This window comes from Limulus polyphemus, unplaced genomic scaffold (genome assembly GCF_000517525.1).
Source record: "Limulus polyphemus unplaced genomic scaffold, Limulus_polyphemus-2.1.2 Scaffold1326, whole genome shotgun sequence".
Taxonomy (NCBI): domain Eukaryota; kingdom Metazoa; phylum Arthropoda; class Merostomata; order Xiphosura; family Limulidae; genus Limulus; species Limulus polyphemus.
This window is the reverse complement of record NW_013666936.1, coordinates 19,097-43,582: the sequence shown is the minus strand read 5'-3', so window position 1 is coordinate 43,582 and position 24,486 is coordinate 19,097. Positions and strand designations below refer to the sequence as shown.

General features: G+C 32.2%; 1 protein-coding gene across 5 annotated transcripts in view; it reads right to left on the bottom strand.

The window, feature by feature from the left end:
- Positions 1-24,486, bottom strand: part of LOC106463108 (beta-arrestin-1-like) — a 56,291-nt gene that overhangs the window by 14,171 nt on the left and 17,634 nt on the right. For 3 of the 5 annotated variants that reach the window (XM_022390521.1, XM_022390520.1, XM_022390522.1), the window contains 9 exons: positions 20,795-20,825; positions 19,080-19,140; positions 15,148-15,395; positions 13,506-13,633; positions 6,719-6,854; positions 4,286-4,370; positions 3,920-3,992; positions 3,373-3,516; positions 1,646-1,732 (listed from right to left, as the gene is read on the bottom strand). In XM_022390521.1, the coding sequence (XP_022246229.1) occupies positions 1,646-1,732; positions 3,373-3,516; positions 3,920-3,992; positions 4,286-4,370; positions 6,719-6,854; positions 13,506-13,633; positions 15,148-15,395; positions 19,080-19,140; positions 20,795-20,825 (993 nt within the window). Of the gene's footprint in view, positions 1-1,645; positions 1,733-3,372; positions 3,517-3,919; positions 3,993-4,285; positions 4,371-6,718; positions 6,855-13,505; positions 13,634-15,147; positions 15,396-19,079; positions 19,141-20,794; positions 20,826-23,022; positions 23,133-24,486 lie in introns of those variants that run through there. The other 2 variants (XM_022390523.1, XM_013923078.2) reach the window with 2 other exon arrangements.

Here is a 24,486-nt window from a genome sequence, read left to right as displayed (position 1 = left end):
CAAAGGGAAGTCTCCTAAGTTGTCTTCTCCATGGGAAAGTCCATATGACATAGTGGATCGTTTTTCAGATTTGACTTTCTGGATAAAATGTGGTTGGCGAGGTAAGCCAAAGGTGGTACATGCCAACAGGCTTTGGTGTTATCACAGTCCAGGACATTTCAGTTGGGACGAAGTGAACAACAGAACAAATGATGCTGCTGAAGACGTGTCACCTGAAAAAGCCACTGTCGAAGAAGAAACTCTACTCAGTTTTGAGAAGGGAAACAGTGAAGCCCTTGATGAAGTTATTATCACTGATGTGACTGTTACCAATGGTAGGAGATTTCCTGATGAAGCAGACGAACCCCACTTGAAGCAGAAGCCAACGAGACGGAGACCAGTACGGAAGAAGATAATTCCCGTAAAATTAAAAGACTTTGTTGAATTTTGATTTTGTGTTTGTAAATTCTGTACATTTAATTAAGTTATTGTTAATCGTTTATTGGTTTAATGTAAGTGGCTATTGTTCGGGACGAACAATACTAACGAAGGGGCAGTGTTACGACAGCGGGGGGTCACGTGACGAGTGTTCTAGAAGATTTGCTAGTGTGTTACGACAGTGGGGGTCACGTGCCGAGTATTTTAGAAGATTCGCCAGTGTGTTATGACAGCAGAAGTTAAGTGACGCTGGTAGCACGTGTTGAGAGCCTAGAAAGTTCTAGAACAGGCGGTATTATGGTATATAAGTGCACTAGACAGGGAGCGCGGGGCAGAGAGAAAAAGAGAGAGTGGGGAACCAAGGTGAGCGGTTACGGTCGGCGGGAACCGAGGATAGCAGATACAGAGATCGGAACTATAGTTGGCGGAGACGGACAATTAAGTCAAGCACGGTAGAAAGTGAGTGAATTGTTGTGAACTATAGTGTGTGTAACTGTGAAAATTAAGTGCATTACAAACTTGTATTGAGGAAGAATAAACGAGTTTTATTTAAGAAAGGACTCGTATCGTAGAAAAATTAACAAACAAACATAGAGACGTAACAGTATGTTCTAAAATGATTAAATCTTCTTTAGTTACAGTCACATATACATAGAATTAATAGCAATGTCTCTTTTATTACAGAATGATTACATTTTATTTAAGTTATCATCTCAAAAGTATAGAATAGTAAGTTTTAGTACGTTCTTTACAGAATGAGTACATCTTTAGTAAAACACAAAGAACATAATGGGCAGTGTAAACCTCATAAAATAATCACTCCTTCTTTAGTTACAGTCTCATATTTTTATTAATAATTCTACTGGTATTATCATATGAATTAAAATCAATTTTACCTGAATATTTTAAGCCAGCAGCTTTATAAGAGCTCAAACGAAAATATCAAAATTATCCAGAGTTACAATCTTTGGAAACTCATCAGTTAAGCAGGCAAACAAAAAGTTAGCAATTGAAAAGTAAAATTTGCATTTTTTAGTTCGATTTTAATCACAAGATTAAAAAAAACTGTAATAATTTTTTTTAAACGTGTTATCATTTTCGTTTCTTCTCAGTAAGCTAGTGCACAAAATCTACGAAAACTTAAATGTCTAAAATCGCCCTAAGTGGTTTTTGTCACTTTTCAAATTTACATATTGCTTTTGAAACAAGTTTAAAATTTTTAACTCACCCACCAAGTGGTCCTAGACATAACTTCACTTTCACTTTGTACTTCACAATAATTCCTAAATTTTCTTTCTGAGATAGATCTGCAATACTAATGAAAATGAACAAAAGTAATTTTTTACTTAGACTCACACATATTACAGATCATAATAGTGTATGTATAATAAAACAAATAATATTGATTTGCACAGATATTCACATGAATAATCTTTAGGCCAGGCTTTTTTAGTTTTAGATTTACAAAAATTTTCCAATGAAGCTGGAGGTCAGAGGAAGGAAAATAAAACTGTGCCTTCAGTTACTAATGTGCATGTAATTTAGGTGTCTAAAACCCCCTGTCCATGACATTCTCGTCTTTATGCAGTGTTCGTCCTATAAAATCGCCAATGGTTTCATCTAAACTAATTTTTTTGCATTGAATGTCTCACAATATCTAAGGTTTTCCTTACAAATTACTGAGATCCATATCGCCATTTTGCATGTGACTGTTTTATCTGCTCCACACAGTGAAAAATACCGTAATTGATCCTTTTTTTAATTTGAAAAATAGCATTGTAAAAATATGCATCCAGGATTGTGGTGCACATTTGTACGTAAAAATAGCACATATTTCTCTAATTATTACAGTATATGTGTTGCCATAATATTCAATCATTTTACTTTACTACATTCGATTTTTTTTTTCATGAGCAAAATGCCACCTTGGAAATTAAAAAAAAAAGGGAAATCACATCATTATTTTTATCTCAGAAACACGAAACCCTGCATCAGAAATAAAATTTTGAAGTTGGCAAGATTGTAAGACAAAAAATAAAATAATCCTGGCCTTATAATTAGTTGAGCATTGAAGCTAACAGGCATGTGTTTGATTAGTGCAAAGCCATATTTGGCTATCTGTGTTCTGTCCTACACAGGGAATTGAACCCTGGATTTTAGCATTGTAAGTCTGTAAACTTACCACTGACCCAATGGGAGATCCTAAAACTGATGCAACTGAAAAATAAATATATTGGAAAATACAAATTACGACATAATTTATTCACTTCACCTAAAAAATAAGTAAAAAACACCCTCATTAGGGTACCAGTTAATTCCAGAAGTATTTTATCACAAAGACCCTTGTAATTTTCTGAATTCTTTCAACTCTACTGTCTTTTATATTAAAGAAAATAAAATGATAAAACCCTATAGCCCAAGTGCTTTTGAAAGGTGGACCTTTCTTCTTCAGGAGTAAATTGGGAATAATGGTGTAACTGAATGAGTGATATATAAAAGAAGTTGAGCGACATCATGAAGGTCACCTGGGCTTCAAGGAAGTGTTTTTGTATTTTTTAATGTACTAAATAAAATTATATTGTTTAATCATTAATCTTGTCACTGTTATATTAATAAAAGACTGAACCTGGTACTTAGGAAGATAGTCTCTACCTATAAATTTAATAAATGTTTTTATGTAATATTAGTACTTTTATAACTGGGGATTAATAACATAATTCTATTGATTAACAGACGTGTCTGCATGTAACTTATGTATCATCAAGTGATAACTACTAATTCTAGCTACAAGTTTTTACTTCTTTTCTAAGGTAGTTTTCAATTTTGACCACTTTTTATCAGCTGACACCAGTTGCATTTTTAATACTCAAATGAATTGCTTAATATCTTGGAAACTAATTTCAAGGTAAGACTGATTTTCATTAATGTTCACAGAATTACACAGTACTAACTCACATAGTAGATGATGCTAAGTTTGTATCTTCATGTTTCAATTGTCCATCCAATGCTAGGCCACGCTTGTCTTTGTTATTAGCTAACAGGGGCTTCAGAAAATAAACCTTTGATAATGTAAACCCAGGACCAACAGGACAGCCAACCCTATAAAATAGTAAAGTATTGATTGTTACAATAATTTGTTAATACTAAACTGTTAATTCTAGAAAGGTTTACTGACAAAGAGATAAGTAAGTAAATAAATACACACATTGATAAATTAATGAATGAAGATTGATTGGCTTCCGCAATCAGATTGACCAAAAAGAAATATTGTAAAAAAAAGAAATATATAAAAGTATGTAGATACAGATAAATTGATTGACAGGAACATTTGACTATTTCTGGATCATCATTATAAATATCATCAAAAATAAAAAATGTTTTGGAGTGTCAAGGAATAAAAAATAAAAATCTGGCACAAAGTACATTTAACATGTTACTGATTGTTTGGTTCAGTGAAATTATTTTTGTTTTCTAATTTGAGCTAGATGTTTGAAGCACTCACTCGCTTTCTAAGGAAGCCACCGTACATTTGTACTGTGCTACTGTAAACAAGCAGATGTCAGCAAACTGTTGAACTGAAACAAAGAATTTTATGTCTGTATATTCAATAACTAAATAAGATTTAAACAAGAACTAGAAAACAGTATATTACTAAATATGTTAATAAACACCTAATTTAATCTGTTCAATCTTTTCTTTCAGGACAACAAAACAAGCATATAAAAAAGTTTTTAAGGAAGTGATAATAGATTTAAGAAATCACATTTTCATTTGTAAAAGAGGCTTTAGATAATGAAAATTTTTGGTAATGAATGACCAGTTAATGACTTCAGTATTTATGTTAATACAGTTAAAAAATTATACATACCAGATACTTTAACTTTTTTTACTGTCCTTTTTGAGTTGTTTGCTATGTGAACATTGACAGCAATGTCTTCTCCATGATAGTAGAGCTGAAAATTTTTTGAAATACAAGTTTTACAAATCTATGTAACGAAGTTGTAATATATCCTAATGTAGAAAAGATTTATAACTGTAGTAAACTGAAAATGTTTTACTGATAAAATAGAATATACATTCCAGTTGTTTTTTTTTTCAAAGTATAGAGGCTCCCCAGTGGCACAGCGGTATGTCTGCGGACTTACAACTTTAGAAACCGGGTTTCGATACTCATGGTGGGCAGAACACAGATAGCCCATTGTGTAGCTTTGTGCATAAATTCAAACAAACAAAGTATAGTGTTTAAACAGTTCAGCACTTGTAAAAATTAATACAGAATCCAGTATTTATTTAATCAAACTACTTTTCTATATTATTGTTAGAAGTTTTATTGCTTAACCCATCTCATTCGGCTCTGGTATAAGTTGGGATTTATTATGACATAAATTACACCCTACAATGAACTTTTATGGTGAAAAGTAAGTATAATTCTTGTATGAATGTTTAGGAGTATAAAATAAATTATCTGACTACTATTTTAATACATATATATGTATGAGTGAAGTTTTGGACATCTTAAAATACAAGAAAGTACTGAGTATTAGAAAAGTACACGAGAAATAAAAAGGTGGGATTGTAAAATTATTCCTCATCAAGTTTCTGCTAAGGCATAATTTTTATTTCAATTAAACTAAAAAGGGTATTTGGTTTGGAATTTCTAAAAAGGCATCACTTACATAGTACCTTTCAAATATTCTACATGTCTATTTATTGCTAAGTTGTTCTTTTTTTAATTAAATTACATGAACATTCACAACAAACACTCAATATTATGGTTGCCAAATTCATATCTACTATTACCACCAAAAGCAATGTTATTACCAAATCCATTGCTTTTGAGGCCTCTCTTTTTCTCTTCTTCTTTTCTTTTCTAAAGGGTTCTGTACAATGGACAGATATTAGCTATGAAAAAGTTTATGTTAACTTTGTTAAAGACAGGAAATAAGATATATAAAAAGACTTAGAAAGGAAATCAGAGACCACTGGTGAAATTTTGATTGGAAAGAAGACATGAACAAATTCGTGCAAACAGGCCACCGACTTACTGTGTTCAATCATAACCAATTACTAATCAGTTTTGGTTCTAGTTCTGAGAATTACAATGAGTCAACAAAATTCATCCAATGAAGTGACAGATCTACTTGTGAGTTGGATGTGTACACTAATTAGAGTTGTAAGACTACAAAATATTTGCATAAAACCCCTTGTTTTGGTGCTAAAAGTCAGTTCTTTAACCACTAAGAATAGGCTGCAGTTCTTGTCATCAAATGATTCCAGATCCAATAGTGTCTCCAATATCATTACTTGTGAAAATGTCTGTACTTAAAACATTGAGAACTTTTAACATAGAAACTCATTGCTACGTCTCTCAGTCGAATAACATGGTTAAGAAATAATGTAAAATAAATAGTAATACGAAGAGCTTATAAATTAACGTATGTCTGAGTACATTCCTCGTACTGTTTTAATTGATAGTTTATTAATTATAATGAAGGATTTAATAAATGTTATTGATGGTTTGATTAATGAACAGAAACCTTTTCAGACAGAAGAATTTAGTAATTACGATAATGAAACTTTTCAAGATACCTTCAGTAACCTCAATGTAGCTGAGTATCTTAGTGTAGTGAATTAAAGTGTTGTTTGTGTTTTTGAACCTCAGTCTTTATTATTACTGTAAACTTCATCGAGTTGGTGACTTGTGTACTCCACTCGTGACTATATACCTGGATTTAAAATAAATCTGTTTGTAACTGAATTTAAAGTCGAACTCCAAACAACCAGCCTTCACAGGCTTCTGCTACAGTTAGAAAGCCACATACATCAAACTCTTCTGATTACTTACACTCATAAGCAAGATATAAATGCCATTTCAACTTATATAGGTTCCCACATATCTATAATAACTAGCATTGCCCGAGATAGGCTATTTAACATGGCACAAATCAGCCAAATGATCGACAAATTGATTAGACAACATAAGCAAAATAAATCCTGCACTTGCAATAGTTTCAGGCTGCACAATCATAAACTCACGATATCAAAATACAAAATCTAGATCTATGTTCAGAGTACATCAATCAATACTGGTTGAAAACAACAATGTTGCTTTACATAATACGTTTGAGACGAGCACCTCAATATTTTTTGAGCCAATCGGGCATATCCTTATAATGTTGTACATGCCCACAAGGATTTTTATTTTAGGAACATTTGGTTCTGAACAGATATTAATTTAATGTCCTGTGAATAGAAATCAACAAGTATTTAATGTTTAGAAAAATGCAGAACTAAAACAAACCTCTTTGTCAAGAGACACTTCTAAATGTAACTTATTGGGTGACATCATAAACTCTTTACTGATTTCAACACTTGGCTGTTCTCCTTGCTTACTTGGTGCATACATCACCTTTCGAATGGCTAACCTTACAGAATTCCTAAAAAGAGTATACACAAAACTTCTTTTATATTTTACTTTGAACAAATTGCTAAAGACACTTAATTGTTTTATTTTTAATTTTAATTAATGGTGATTTTTTAGATGACGAATTAAAAATATAACTTCCTATTTGAAAGAATACAAAAAAAGAAAATCCAAACAGTTTAAACAAATATCTATGTGTGATTTTAACACAATTTCTCATAAAAAAATCAACACAAGTATGTTCAACAAAATTTGTTATAAATATTCATAACAGCAGAATTTCATAAGGAACTTGAACTGCTAAATAATCCCTTTAAAAAGAACATAAATCTACAGAAATTATCTCCATTCAGAAAAAGAATATTGACCGTGATTCAGTAAACTGAATTGGATAGTTTTTCTAACTAGGCTGAAGACAACAGCATAGAGCCATTGAACTATCAATATAAAACAAAAAAGTTTAAGTAAATATGGACTTTGCACTTAAATGTCAAATTAATGTGTCAATTGAGGGAGCAAATGAATGAAACATGTTTAAAGACCAATTCATATATTAAATCAATATTTCTATTTGCAGTCTTTGACTTTCACAAACAAAATATATATATATCACAAAGAAACTCACTGTCTCTGTTATTTATCATAACTGCAACAAGTTCACTTTTTTTTGGTTCAATAAAAACAATTTCCAGTATAGGTCGTTAATGTGAAATCTAAACAAGCCATGCACTTTTGTTTATTAAGGACTAAACTACTAGTTGTGGCAGTCTTAATAAGTTTCTAGAAAGAGATGAGGTAAATTGAATGGTGTAAACAAAGATTAATGGGTCAGGGAGTGACAAAATTTTAAAATTTGGTTGCAAAGTAATGGAGTCATACAGTTGTACCCTCTTCCTAGAAAATCCATAAATGATTTTAACATTGATTAGGAAATAAAAATGAACAATTGGAGGAAGCTGGTACTTAAGACCTGAATAAATTCCCATGATAATAACAACATAATTAGTTTTAATGGACTTGGAGACAGCTTACTTACAAGTGCAACAGTTGAATTGTTTGATCTGCAAAACACAGCAAAACTGAAACTCTAGGAAACTTAGCTGTTGTGAACCATTGGAATTTGGAGTAAGGATATAATGTAAAAAATACAGAAATAAGTTGAGATGTGCAGTGGTAATACAGAAGTGACTGGAACTAGGTTTTCAATTGGTATGGCATTTTATTTTAATAAAGGTTTCTTGTATCAAGTCAATTGTGTATCTCAGGATTCATTATGTAAATACTTGCAACAAAAATAGTGTGAACACAAAGTACAATATTTTATCAGCTTCCCATTTTTACACATTACTGCAGCTATCTATGACTGAAAAAGCCTAAGATTAGTTGCAAGTTAATGCATGTTGTCCTTGTTACAGCCAACAACCATAGTTCATGGCTAAATGTTAACATTGTCTAACACTTAAACTGTATTTCTGGTAGGTACTTACCTCTCTCATTCAAAGCTATCTCTAGCTTAATTTGCTCTCTAAGCATTGCTAAATTTTTTCAACAGCACACCAGTCTTTTATACCCTTTCATTTTTGTGCCATTGCAGCAACACCTGCTGACTATGTGATTACCCTCCACCAATCACACTGCACCACCTATACTAGTGCAGGTTGCTCCCTCTACCATTTCAGCACAATCCTCACTTTTGAGAATTGGCAGATACAAGCCAGAAACACTGATAAACCAGTGGGGAGGAAGGGCAGCAAGTGGGTAAGTACCTATCGGAAATACATGTTAGAAAATGTTAACTTCCAAAACTAGAATCCCACATTGAAAAGGTGCAAGGGTCAGTGAAGGCATAAAAGTAATCAAACAAGCAGAGAGCAACCGCTGTGAAAGAACAGATGTGCCACAATTACCAAAGGAGACACACCTATGGGGTATAGTGCTACTTCTGGAACAGGTATGCTCTTTAACGAACAAGTAAGACACATAGGGCAGAACTTAAGAGACAGGCACCATGTCATGTAATACAGATTCCACCTGTGAACAACAAATAGTATGTAAGATGTTCACATATGTAAGAAGCATGAGCATGTGACACAATCATAGTCAGACTTGAAGAAGGTGCCTGGAATCAGATATATGAATACATGGCTAGGGCTAAACGGTCATAAATGTATATGAATAAGCCAAATGCGATCCAACCAGGCAAAAAACATCCAGGGGAATCACCTTGGGATACATCGGATTATGCCAAGTGCAGTCCATCTCGTCAAAAACATCCAGTGGAAGTGCTTTGCATAAAATTGGCCACTTCATATCTTGTATTTCAGTTATTTAGAGATCAACAAGTTAGATCCACCCAGGCAAAAACATCTGGGAGAAGCACCCTGTGATATTATTGAGTATGTCAAGTGCAGTCCATCTGGACAGAAAACATCTAGTGGAAGCACTTTGCATAAAAAAAAATTATTTAATGAACAACAAGTGCGGTCAGCCTGACCAAAAAACATCCAGGAGAAGCACCTTGGATTGAGCATATTATGATATTGTATAATATGAAATATAGCAACAAAAGCCCTCTTCACACAGAGTGGGTACATATGACCATGAAGTTTGTTTTCTCATATAGGCATATAGGTGATGACCCTTCGAATCTGGACTGAAAGAATCCACATGCAGAGCTGAGGGGTGAGGAACTAGAGACCAAAAAGGAGGGAAGTTTGGCATTCCAGTAAATGGAATACACATATATATCCAGAGTTTCCAGTTGAGAACACACCCACTGAAAAACCTGAGGATAGAAGGATGACTCCGTGAGAAGAACCTGGTTGAGACGTGATAAGCGATCAGCCACAAGATCCTTAACTCATAGTCGGTGGTCTAGTACAGGAGATCCACTGTCTGGACTTGGTCCCGCCTTGCTTGGTAATATAGCTGATGACATTGGAATTGTCAGAATGAACCATAACCACCCACTTCTGCAAATGGACTGCGCACAGTTCCCAGAATGTGGAAGTGGAGAGTATCCTCCTAAACTGACTGCCAATCTGAAATATCTGAGGAATCAAGGAAAGCCCCCCAAAGAAGCATCTGTAAACAGGTGAAACTTGGTAAGAGACAGAGGAATGGGAACCCCCACAGTGGTCAAGTCCCTGTCGAGCCACCAAGTAAAGTCAGCCCAGGTGAGAAAGAGATGGGATGGTCCAAGGTATCTTAGGAGAAGTTCTACTGGGTGAGAAGCATCCAATGAAGGGAATGCATGTGCACCTGACCTAAAGGAATTAGAGCTTCCAAGGAAGTCCACAACCCCAAAAAAGGGAGAACCTCTTATGCAGAGAGAGAGAGGGAGAAGGTAGGGCCTTTGTGACTGTCCACTCCATATCCCAGAGCTGAAGTGGAGAAGACTGGGCTCAACTGAGATGGCAAGTGAAGCAAACCCCCAAATGAACAAAATACTGCAAGGGGATAGTAAAGGACTTCTCCAACTTGATAAAAAACACCACAAACATCTTCTCAAAGAAGTAAGCAGGTGTGAGCAACTGACTGGTCATGGGAAGAGGTGAGCAGAAGCCAGTCACCCATGTAATAGGGAGTCCTAAGACCTAGTGAGTGAAGATGACGTGCAAAAGCATACCACTCAGCAAAACACATATGGAGCTGAAAAAAGGACGAATGGCGGAACCCAGAACTGAAAGACAGAACCCTCATGGACAAACCAAAGAAAACCAATGTGACACTGGGTCAAAAACTAAGCTAAGTGAAAGGAAGGACTCTAGAGTGAAGCAAGGTGTCTCCAGGTAAGAATACAGCCAGGAAAGAGCTATGAGAAGACTCCAATCTCCCGTATATTCTGGAGATAAGAAATAGACAGGAATAAAATCCTGGTTGAGTGGGCACCACCAATTTGATAGCTCCTTTGTGTAGTAGGTCTTGAGCAAACTCGGCAAGACGACTGGGCAAGGTACAATCCTGAGGAAGAGGGATGGAGATCTGGGAAGTGGATAGAGGGGGAGCAAAATACAAGGCAGAACCTGTGGAACCCATGGAACTGTCATTAATTGTAGCCAAAGAAACATAAACTAAACATACTGAGAGAAAGAACTCATTAAAAAAACAAACTAAAAAAACATAGAAACATGTAAATTCTATATAGTACAGAAAAATAACAAACCTGCAAAACTATGAAACTTGATCTAAAACAGAAAACAATAAGTAACACCCAAAGTACAAAACCACTAAAGAAACATAGAAGATAATGACCCTTAAATATCAAACGTACAAGTCCACCCAAAAAAGATACAAGATAAAGGACACAAAAATAAAACTGACCTTAAAGAACAATAACAAAGTTTAACTAATCTAATCTCCAATTCGACATGAATAGTAGTAAAGAAAAAAAAACTTACAAACACAATAACATTAACAGTAAAAATAAGTAAAATGCAAACAAAAACAAAGGAATAATCAAACTCCAAATGCAAGTTTAAACTAAATTAACCCAGATGGTAAAAGAGGTATAAAAATCTAACTTACCCAACACTGAGTAGAGATGACATGAATGACCTAAATTATCAAGGTGCAGAAATTAGGTCCATCCACGCAAGCTCACAGAAAGTCAATGAACATGGGTATGCCTACAGGGAGTGAGAAATACACACTGAAAAACTTACCACAGACTTCCAGAAAAAGAACAATACCTAACCCAGCAGATTACGTGGAGGGGCAGTAACAGGTGGAAAGTGCTGTAGAAAGACAATTTCCACAAAAATCGTAACATGAAAGGAAAATTGTCAGTCGAATGTCAGAAATGAACTCCCTATGAACTAAAGTCTGTGCTTCCCCAGCAAACATCGTCAACCCTTAGACCTAGGGACTAGTATTTTACTTATGGCAGGACTTTTGACATCTGCCATATTAAATCTCAAATTCATATGAACAAAGCAGAATTCGGAAACAGAAACATTTCTAAAACAGATGAGTAGAAACAATGGAAATCAAACACAAGAAGTTTAAACTTGAACTTGAACTGATATAAAGTTGTGATCGAGCACAATTAAAATCTTGTAGTCACATGGGGAATGAGTTAAAAGATATGTCTATACACTAGAATGGCAATAAAAAAAATGATGATTGTGCTGCAATGGTAAAGGGAGCTACCTGCACTAGTATAAGTGCCATAGTATGATTTGTTGCTGCAATGGTGCAAAAACAAGAGGTATAAAAGATTGGTGTGCATTTTTTAGCAATGCTTAGAGGGCAATTCAAGGCCAAAATAGCTTTGGGTGAGAGAGGTAGTACCATTTCAGAACCTAAAACGTATTTAGCTTTTAAATGTGATGAGTTGCTTTGTTTACATCAAGTATATGTTCAATGAAAATTATGTCACAAAGTGTTCAACAATTTCCAGGCATCAGAATTGCCCTATTTTTAAAGTTTGAGAGCCAAAATTACATATAGTCTAAGCTTGATATTTTTGGTATTTACCTTAGGATGTAGTATAAAAACATCATTAATTTTCTTGAAATTAATTAAAGTAATTAAATATGAAGAATAAATCACATAAATTAACAAAAAAATTGAGCTAACTATAATACAAAAATATGCCAAAAATGAAATAAAATAAAAACACTGAAATATTTTCACCACTTACATGTGATCTTATTCAAGAACAGAATGCTAGCAAAATAAGTTTTAAATTTTAAAAGCATAGTCTGGAGTAATAATGCTGTCTCATGGCATATCATAATATTTCAAGTCATATGGTTACACTTTAATTAAACAAAGAATATATTAATTGAAATCACAAAATACTATGATTTTCAGAGACTTGACCAAAAAATTCGTGAAAAAAGTATAAAATATCAGATGTTTCTTTAACAAACATTAAGACAATGAATATAACAGTGAAAATTAGACACTGAAAGGAATCAATTAATAAAAGATCAAAGAAGTGGAAGTATGTTAGAGTTTTAAATGAAGAGAAAGTCTAGAGTTGACAAAATTAAACTAAATACCTGACAATGAAAAGTCAACAATGTGGATAATTATCCTCACAGGCAAAAGGTAAATAACAGATTTATGTTATTTTCTAGAATATTTGTGAAGAAAGCAGTTGTAATAAATGATAATATTATTTATTTGGTCACAAGAAAATGCTTATATTTTATTACTAGAAACATTTAATTGTATAATAATGTCTACATTCATATTCTCGTATGCGAACTTATGCACTAATAAACTTTCTCACTTTTTCTCAGAACTAATAGCAAATTGAAACCCAGAAATGTGGGAATTTCAAAGTCAATTACAATTAATGTAGCTTCAAAATGGCAGGTGTCAAAGTTAAGAGGTATGTACTTTAAGAATTGTTTATACAATACAATAATTAATTTATTTTTATACAACATATTTGGCATAACAATCTTTTAAAAAAGCATGACAATTATCTCTTTCATTAAAGACAAAAAATAAATTTTAAAGTTAATATTTTTCATTATTCACTTCAAATATTAACAATGATAAGTTACCTTTAAAGAGTATAAATTATTTGACTGCTAAGTTATAACAGCAGTTCCCCTGCTGCAATTAATGATTGAAAGACCCAATAGGATAAAAATGTAGTTCAAGGTGTCATATTAAACTGATTACAAGAAAGACACACTACCATTACCTTTTATGTGGTTTTTCTTCCATTGTGTCTGCTATGTAGACTTTCAGTTCATAGTCAATACCACATGGTTTTCCTGTATCACCTGAAGCAGGCTGTAATGTGACAGAGGCTGGACAATGAGGAGGAAGCTAATGAAAAAGGAGAGATGTAAAGAGAGATTATGAAATACACATTATTGTTTGAAATGCACAGAGCAGTTTTTACACTGATTGCTTTAATCTTACCACAGAAGAAGTAAAAAAAAAAACATACAGAAATGATTTAGGGTCTCTTCTGGTCACAGATAAAAGCACTTTTGTATAGAAACAAATATTACACTATTAAAAGAGAATAAATAGACTATGCATATCTCTAAAACAGAGCAGCAAAAACGTCATGCACACATGCATAGCTTATGAGAACTTGGTTCATAAGCAAGGATTTTACTGAGAAAAAATATTATGTTCTACAAACAAAAAACACAAAACAAATTATAATAAACGACAGACCTTGGTAAATAGTGTTACTTATTTGTTTGTTTGCTTCAAGTTAGCACCAAGCTACACAATGTGCTATCTGTGCTCTGCCTACCACGGGTATCGAAACTTGGTTTCTAGCATTTTAAGTCCACAGACATACCACTGTGGGGCAAATAATGTTATCTACTAGAAGTTGTAATGATTATATCCAATATCTCTATAGTTAGTATATTATTATTATTGTTTGAAAACATTTTTTTTCAAAGGTTTATCTTGTTATATTTCCCCACTGTTTGTTGTATAATGATGAGATGTAAGGCCAGGTGGAAATCTATTTGAATCTACATTAGTTTAATAAATTCAAGAAGTAAATAAATAAATACAACAACCTTATCATATACTGACATCCTCTTTGTTGGTGCTAATACTGTTTTCCAGCAGAGAAAGAGCTTCAAATACTAAGGGTCTGACATGTAAAGTGCCCGCACCTGAATGTAGTGTGGCAACCAAAGATCTCTTTAAAAGTATCTGTTTTGTTTATTATTGTGCATGTGGGTTCTTGAGTACACATTTACAGATATGAAATTAAAATAAAGCTTGTTTTATTTAATCTAGAGTAAGTCTCTAGTACCAACTAATTAGCTACAATTAGAGGTTTGGGAGGTTAGAAAGATTTTGACAATTATGCAAAAGAAAAATTATGGTAATTTCTACTTATTAGATCCCTTTGAAGAGTAAATCATAATTATTTCAAACTTACTATACAATACAAGAAACAAAAACATTAAGAACTATGATGTTCTATTTTATAAACTAAACCACAGTTAAAAGTCAGTTTAAATATTTTTCAGTCACATGAATAGTTGGCACTATTTAAGTCAATTATTTGTCTATAAGAAGTAACTTCGTTTCAAATAACAAAAAAATTATAAATTTAAACAAAGTGCTGCAATTTGTTTTTCACAAAATATAAATTATACTAAACTTGATGAAAATCCTAGGATAAAACATATTTCATTCTCTCAATTACAGAGACAAAACAACCTGGCTACATTCCAGAAAGTAATATTTTATTTGCAGACTATCACTTTTGTCCTTACCAGTTAAAAAACACAAAAACAATTAATTAAAGATTTTTTTCCTTAATTTGATAAATCTATATTTTTCAAGTATTTTTGGCACACCTCAAAATAAAATGGGTAAGCATTTGGTCCAAGTTTCCTGAGAAGTCGTTCCTGAAGTTGAGTTAGTGGGCGTTTCTTGTTGGGGTCATCTGATGGAGGGCACAGCTGATCTGATGCAAGGTAAAGGTCCTTCTGGAAATTCAAACCAAGGACATCCAAATCTTCTCGACCATATCGAAATGCAGCCAGAACATGACCAAAGACACAACGATCTTTACCATACTTTGGATCTACCAGAACTACTCCATCTGTCATACCCGGAAGTAAAAAATGATTTAGGAAAAAAAAAAAGCACAAAGTATTCACTTAAAAATTTATCTCATCTATCTGTGAAGTTAAAATAAAAAATATTCAAAAGAAATGTCTATGCAGTATATACAGATTTGGTATTTAGCATTCTTGTGGCATTTAGACAAACTGATGTCCAGCAGAAGAATATCAAATATGTACAACACATTACAGGTTCATGAAATACTAAGCAGAGACCAGTTGCAAACATATACAGTAAAGAAATAGAAGCAAGTGTATATGCAAAAACCCTCACAGCAAATAACTGCTGAGATTTTTACCAGACTAATTAACATTTATATTATTCATTAATCTCTAATTCTAGAAAAAACATTCCTCCCACAACAGAGAGAAGACTCACAATGATTATTTATTGCACTGTTAAATCAGTAACAAATATTCCTAGTACGATTGTGTGTTCAAGGGAGGTAAATTCCTAACTCATATTATCTTGTAAAGTCTCTGTACTACCACTAGAAATGAGTATGACCTCACTAAAGAAAGTTTAGCATGGAAACAAGTATAAGTTTTACAAAACAATTGTTGTGGTATGTAAATACTGAAATGCCTTTTCTTCTGTTAACCTACCAACCAATCAGATGTTACAAGTGTCTATAATCTAGTAGCTAACATACAATGCCCTATAGACAACGGTGTTGTGAACAATTACTGGTAGTGAACCACAGATTTTAGCAATGGGAAAAAAGAATACAAAAATAAATTATTTAAGAAAAGTCTAGTCACAACTTTCATGCTTTTACATAGAAAATTTGTGCATGCAATGAAAAAATTATAATAACAAACTCATACTTCTACAATTATAATACATACAAATAAAAATAGATATCCAGGTCTCATGACTAAAACTTTACAAATTAGGTTTCCAACTCTTTTTCTTTTTTGGACTATAGTCCATTAATTGTGAGACTCAATCATGAAACTATGTTTCATGACAAATGTGTGTGTATTTTTTGTAGCAAAGCCACAACAGTCTATCTGCTGTTTCCACTGAAAGGAATTGAACCCCTGATTTTAGCATTATAAATCCATAGACTTACCACTGTCCCACTGGGGGACACATGACAAAAAATGAAACCTTGTAAATAGAGATATTTAGATGACTTTATGGTATGTTCAAAGAAAAGTGAGTTGGGTTAGAGTAATGGAATAGGCCCACTTAATAACAGGAGATTCAAGAAGATATTCATTACAAAGCAATTATAAGTTCGACTGAGTTTGAGAAAGAAAGAGAATGGACTCAAATGCATGAAAATACGAATCAATCTTTATTTAAACTCACAAACACAATCAAAATAATGTGTGTATACAACAAAGGACAGCACCTTTACTATATAATTATCTCTCTAACCTCTCAAAGAACTAAATAGTTTGAGAAATTCATCAGAATGCATCCATCTGTTGAATGAAAAGAGAGTGGTATAATCTAATTCATCATATTTCACAGCTAATTTAAATCTTGTTTTCACTAGTTTCATCTTACTAAAGGTTGTCTCTCCTTCAGTTCAAGTGACTGGGAAATTAATACAACTTGATAGGTATGTATGTTAATTTATTTAACTCTTGTTGGTATATAAATAGAGATTATAAACTAAATAGGTTGAAAAAGACTATGTAATATGATAAGTAACTGTAAGTTTCATTTTGCCAAATGTTTCACATTCGATGAAACAAACAATGAGTAGATAAAACTTACAGCTGTATTTTTTACTATTTTTGATTTATCTTAAAAACCTGAATTATTACTGAGAAGTCATTTGTCATAATGAGTGTTGTGGGACAAGTAACAAAAAAATTTAAAACAATAAATAACAAGTGAGTGCCAAGTGATTCAGTATTTGACTTATGATCACTTCAACCATTTTCCAATGTGCATGAAAATATTGCAGAAAGCAGCCACTACACACATTCCTGTGGACATTGCAGTACATCTACATTGAGAAAAAGTGCATACATGCACATCCAATCCACTGAAAACTGTATTTTCCATACAGAAATCAGTAGATTCAAAACTAGCAAAATGTTGGTCAGTATGTAGTTGTAACATAAATAGATTGGTAAAGGTTCACATACATGCACTTCACAGTTTGTACTGCCCATTCAGTCAAACCACTAGACCAACACTCAACAACTTTTGAAATTGAAATTGGCTCCTTAATCCAAGTATTTCTCTTTAGATATGCTGAATAACGCAACACAATTGCAACCTACTGACCAAAAAATAAGCTTTGGTTCACATTGGTGAAGTAATTGATAATGAACAGTACAAATAAATTACATTTTCAGTTTTGAACATAAGACCAGTTATATTTAAGAAATAATGTACAACTCTCACAGACTTTTTGCAGAAAAAATAATTTTTCAAAGTTAACAAAGGTGATAGCACTTGCCAGTGCCAATCAGTAATTACATTATACAAATCCAGAAGTACCTCCTGCTTTACAGCTCTAGCAAATCATTGGTTTCATCACAGGTTGACTATAATGTTTCACATTGGTTCATAACAATGGTAGAATCATAACTGGCTATACAAGTGTTAGCTATTACATAGATCAGAATTCCATTTGCCTATTTATGATGGTTATTCAAAATTCCTGACTGGTCATTTGTGGCATCACTTCATCAGTAAAATTGTCATCAACAGCAGAGATAATCCACTGGCACCTCTGTTTTCTAAAAATTAATTATATTGTAGTAGAAATATATATATATATATATAATATTTCCCGTAAACAAAATTTTTTGTGTATATTTGGTCATCTCCTGTAACTGGTCCTTGATTAGAATTCTGACTTATGTATATTTTTATACCATGTGAAAATCTGCTTTTTTTTTATAAAGCCTTATAGAAGGAATCATGCAAAAAAACTGGTTCTTGAAGAAATATTCTTACATGGTCAAATGTCTGACCCTACCATTTATTAACTGTTATGGCAAAGGTATAGAATTTGAAAGTGAAAGGCAAATGCATGAAGATATAACTTTTCATAAAAAAAATGCTTATAAATTTTTTGACAGAGTTTTTAAAAATCTCTTACCAAAAGTGAAAAATATCTTTAATAATGTATCATAGCATTATCTATTGCATTAAAAATATACTCAAATTGTTTTTTACACATAAAGTCGCTCATGTTTATTATGTAATATGGAATTATCCAATATTTAATATATATTAGTGTTCGTACTTTACTGAATATTCAAAGAGATTATTGCAAGTATGATAATAAATTTCTAAACAAATATATATAATATATAAAGAAAAATTAACATAAATTACTGACCCAACTACAATTTGAACTCAAGACTTCTACATGTGACATCCAGTCTTTACAATCAAGTGTTAACAAATCATTCAAATCCCTAATGTAAAGTAAGAGGTTATGGTGATTTTTCTAATATTGGAATATCTTTCTCTAAACATAATGAAATAATTAGAAAAAGTTATAAAAAATTCCTACTCAACTAAGATTTGAATCTGAGAATTCCACTTAAGACAAACCATTGAACCAATTTGACCAACAATGGGTCAAGCATTATTGACAAAGGGAGTATTCCAAAAAGAGAGTGGCTTTTAATGTATAGATTGTTAACACTGTTAAATATATTCATAGTCAAGGTACACTTACCAATTGGCTCAACACTAGTTATATGGTCAACAAAATCTCTTTTCCCCAGATAAACTGTTATCTAAAGGAAAAGGAAAAATGTCACTATCAAATATTCCATGATTTGATGTATATATTGCTGACAACAATACAAAATCTGTGATTTTCTGTCTATAAGATTTCAAATTCATTTTAAAACAACTCCTTTCTTTCTTTCAGAACCATTTCCAAACAAAAATACACATATATAAAACAAAGTTATTTATTTTGTTCAGAACATATTGCAATGAATTGTATTATTACATTACACTTAAAATCTACTTTTTGTCCTTATAAGTAGACATATTCTTCTATACAACAGATGTTTGCAGCATCAATCATGAAAAACTAGCTTTATTAGTTAAAATTACTAAGCCAACAACAACAGAAAAAAAGGCCTGTACAAACTTGCATATAATACATTATACTGGCAGTAACCACTGCATAGTTAATGTATTTTACAGACTCTAGTTGAAAGAATAGAAATTTAATATTAGAAAAAGTATAAAATATGGTAAAATCTATGTAAAATATTGACTTAAAAAACAAAAATGTATATCTTTCTTTAAATTCAAAACCTCAAAAAATATGTGGAAAGCTGTTAAAAAAATACTTGCATTTCAAACATGATGGGAGCTACTTGCATTTCAAACATCTTTTTGGGTTACTGTCCATTCCACAGGTAAGCATCAGAGCTGAAATATGGGGACATTGCTCAAGGTGCTACATTCAGTTATTTAATTGTGCCCATACCTTTATAAGTGAAGGTCTATAATGTAATACACAGGTGTATTTATAACTACTCAAGTCTATCAACAATTACCTTGTAATAGCTACACGATTCCCATACTGTTTTAAGCAATGTAAAAGTAGTTTTCCATACAAACTAAATTTTTTGTTTCCTTCTACAAAAATGTGGTAATGTATCAAGTGAAGATATATAATGGCTGATATCTGAATAGCTATAAATTACTTAAGTTCTATCTGTGGATTTCTATCATTATTTTAATAAAACAAATATTACTGTAATCCTATAGCTTAAAAACCAATTTCAAAGACTGCATTTCTTTGGTTTCATCATAAAGACAAATTACTCATATACCCTCTTCACTTAGATAAACTGAAAACATATTCAAGTCAATCTTCCTTAATAAGATTTTACACAAGCTAGTATAAAACAAAATCAATAAAATATCAGTAGCTGCAAGTGATGCCTAATAATACAAATATTTGACAATATCCAATTTTACTTCACTACCCTGAACTTCAAGAACTTAGTTTACATGTATCTTAAGTTTACTAGTGGTGTAATAAACCACACATTTTTCCTGTGTATGTTGTAGCCTTGTGTAAACCATGGAAGTTTCTCTATCAAAGACAGGACAGGCAAAAATAATGAAGGCTTATTGTATTGATATTATAGAATATGTCATTTTAACTGTGAAATGTATAATAACCACAGATGAAATTTGGAAAGTTTGTCAAAACATCCATCCAGTCATCCCTCCACCTCCAATACACATATACTCATTCTCTAATATAAGAAACATTAATTCACTACATCATAACTTCTTTTGTTACATGATATATTAAATATTCATACATCTTCAATTATGATAAGTTTGAAATTAAATTTAATATATATATATATGTGTGTGTGCATGTGTGTATTGTAAATAAATTCTGTTACTATTTACCTTTCCATTTGGTGAGCTTTTCTTAAAAACCCTAAAATCAAGAGAAAGAATATATATCAAGTTAAAATATAATAAACAAGCAGCAAAATATAATACATAATAACTATTCAGTAAACATATGGTCTGAATGCAAATAAAATTATGAAAAAATTTATTTAGTTAAAGTGTCTGGAAACTGTATGTAAGTTTATTTATAGAGAATCAAGTTTACCAAATTATGGCAAACTACTTTGAATTTTGCATCTTGTGACATGGTAGGAGAGCATTGTATCATTTTCTGACAAAGAAACATGCATTTTTATGAACACTTCTTTGGATGTTTGCAAATAATGTATTTACTACATAGGACTACAAAACATACATATTAGGTTTTCAATTCTTACCCTAAATGCATTCACATTGGAATATTAAACTCTAGTCTATGAGAAGATACAAGCATAGCTTTAACATTTTCAATTTACATGTTTAAATACAAAGTAAAGTACCATAAAGTTTAGAAAAGATAAGTTATTTATAGTAGTTCTAAACTTGTTTAGTTTTAGTTAAATAACTTGATAATAGTCATTCCAGCATTACTTCAATTTACCATACATTCCTTTAAAGTGTTCAAGGACACAATGATTACTTTCATTTCCCACTTCTATTCAATAATTTTCCAGTTAATTGAAACTAAAATAACATCATCATAACTGAATGAAGTGAGAGTTGATAAACTGGTAGAAAAATTAAAATACCATATAAAAGATCAATCTTGAGTCACATGAAAAGGAGTTAACCATTACTCATGTATATGTACATACAAGTACATGTGCATGCATGAGTACCTATGTACATATCAAAAGGTAACTAGAGTACCACAATTTGGATAATTTAATCCATAATCTGGAGTTAGTGCAGTGGCTATTCAACGTGCTGTTTTGAAAATTGTTTAACAACACCAAGCCTGAAAAGAATCTGAATATATATTCAGTTAATGACTTAACTTAGTTCTGCAAAATCTGTATATGGGTGCAGGCTGAAAAACAAAATTAGCTATTTAACTTATATTACTTATTACTACTTTTTTATTTTAGTTACTCCTTAAAGTTTCTTTAAACATAATACATACCCATAGGTGTAATGTAAAATGTAATACATCTCTGTGAAAAAAAAGTAATAACCTTATATTATTTATAATACCTTTCCCTAAACACAAATATATCTTATTTGCATATATTACATGCTACTTGTTCATATTAAAAATAAGTCTTCTATTTCTCAATTTAGTAATGTTTCTTTCTACTGTTGATTTATAAAAAATATAATCATATTCACTTAGCAATCTGCTTTGTAATCTACACAAGTTAGCTAATAAGCAAATACATTTCAGAATGTGAATAAAAAAAAACTCAATTCATTTTTTTATTTGCTTTGAATTTTGCAAAAACTACACAAGGGCTATCTACACTAGCTGTCCCTAATTTAACAGTGATACACTAGAGGTAAAGTAGCTAATCATCACCACCCACTGCCAACTCTTATGCTACTCTTTTATGAATGAAAAATGGGATTGACAACTCCTAACTCAATGGGGTTTGAACCTAAAAATATATAGTACATATAAATAAGAATAAGTTTATGATTATGAATGTAAAACAAGGTTGACTTACAAGTGAAACTATGTCATTTTGTTTATCTTTATATAAATATATATATATATATGTAGATAAGAGCCAAAAACAACCGATAACTTAAGGTAGGGTAGTCATAAAGGCTTCTTCTGGTTTGCCTGTCACTCATAATTAAGACTAATTACTATTAATTGCAATTTTTATCAAAGATTTTTAGTAAAACCACTGTAGAAGTTTTTACATAATTATATATATATACTTTTTAATGGTTAATATGTATTAATTCATAATTTTATAACAAACAAATCTGGAAATGAGGAAGTTAGTGTAAACCATAACAATATTTATCTCACAAAAGCAGGCCTGCAAAAATAAAGACGAGTTTGAATTAATACCGCTATGACTGTTTGTATATTTTCATATTACTTTATGAACTTCAAAAACAATTAATTTTATAACTGATAGGAAAATTCAGTTTTTCGCTTCTACTAAAAACCACAGATCTAATTATTTGCCATACCTAAGATGCAGGCATTGATCGTAATTTGCCTAGTAATTAATTGTAATATTTTTTCATGTAAAAGCATGAAACACGTGTTTAATATGAAAAACACTTACGGCAAACTCAAATTGTTTTTGTTTTCTAGAGTTGGTTGCTTAGAGACAGGCTCACGCATTGTTTATGGTGGAACAAAGTACCGCCGCAAAGAAGCTCTTCCAATACAGCTTCACACAGAGCCGAAACACGGAAAAAACGTACACCACAGACACATACACACAGCAAGAACTGCAGAAAAATATAGCGAGTCGTTATTTATTCTGGTTAACGCGACTATAAACGTTGAACTTGATGTCGCTTTTAGGCGAAACGATGCATATGTCCGCACTATATACAGAACTCTAACACCCTACTCTTCCGTTACTATAGCCGCCGTAACCAGGTGATCGTCCGGTGATATGCAGCTGTTAGTTGAAGGCCCTCCACCCTCTTACTCCCCCCCCCCCCTTAATATTCATTAGTAGGACGATTCCAACGGCATGAGGGCCGCCTCACTTGTAAGCCGTGGGCCTGAACACGTTTTACAAGCACAATGGGTGAGTTTGTGAGTTGTTTGGGGAAACACGAATAAGATATAAATACGAGAGCTACTGACGTCAGCAATTGGTAACTGAAGACCAGAGGTGTGCAAGTGTTCACGAACACCGATTCTAACCCTGTTGTCACGTAAGCTATAGGAAGGCATAAAGTCAGGCCTAGGAAATGGGGATGTTGTCACTCTGGCCTACTTCTTAGATTCAATGATGTCGGTTGTAATTGTCCTTCGGAATCATAAAAAAATAATAAACATCAGAGTCGAGGTGTTAATAAATGAATGTTAAATGTTTTCTTCATATTTTTAAAACGAGGCCGATATGACAAAAAAAATACGATGAAAATACCAATAATAAGATGCATTCTACGAAATTACATATCTCTAACCTATAATTGTATTTACATTAATGTTTCTAATCATACATTTTTCACAATTACTCCAAAACTTAATCGCGCACAAAGAAACGAACAAACCTACTAGTAATATTCAGAAGTTATCTGTAAATTGTTGACATGAATGGCCATGCACGTTAACAACTTAAATGTTTGAATGTTCGTTGTTTTTTCAAATTTCCGTGAAATTTTATTCGCAAAACGCTAACATTTGTATTTTAACCAACATATATAAATATATATAACAGCGAAAGAAATTACTTTCTCGTTTTCTGGCTACATTTTCCCTCAAAGTTTCCGAGTCTTATAAACTACTACCAAATGTTTCATATTTCAACTGAAGAAACAACTCTTATTTTTAAGAAAAAATTTCTGAGATCGTGTCATTACTTAATCTTAATTCCTTTACCTGCCCTTGGAACTAGGAGCTAAACGTTTTGGTTATAGCATAATGCAGTCTGGGTATACGTTTATTTCTGTTCTTATGCAATTAAATGATATTTCTCATGTTTCGAAGGTTAGAGATGGACTTTTGATGTATGGTTAGATTGGTTTTAATTTCGCGCAAAGCTACACTAGGGCTATCTGCGCTAGCC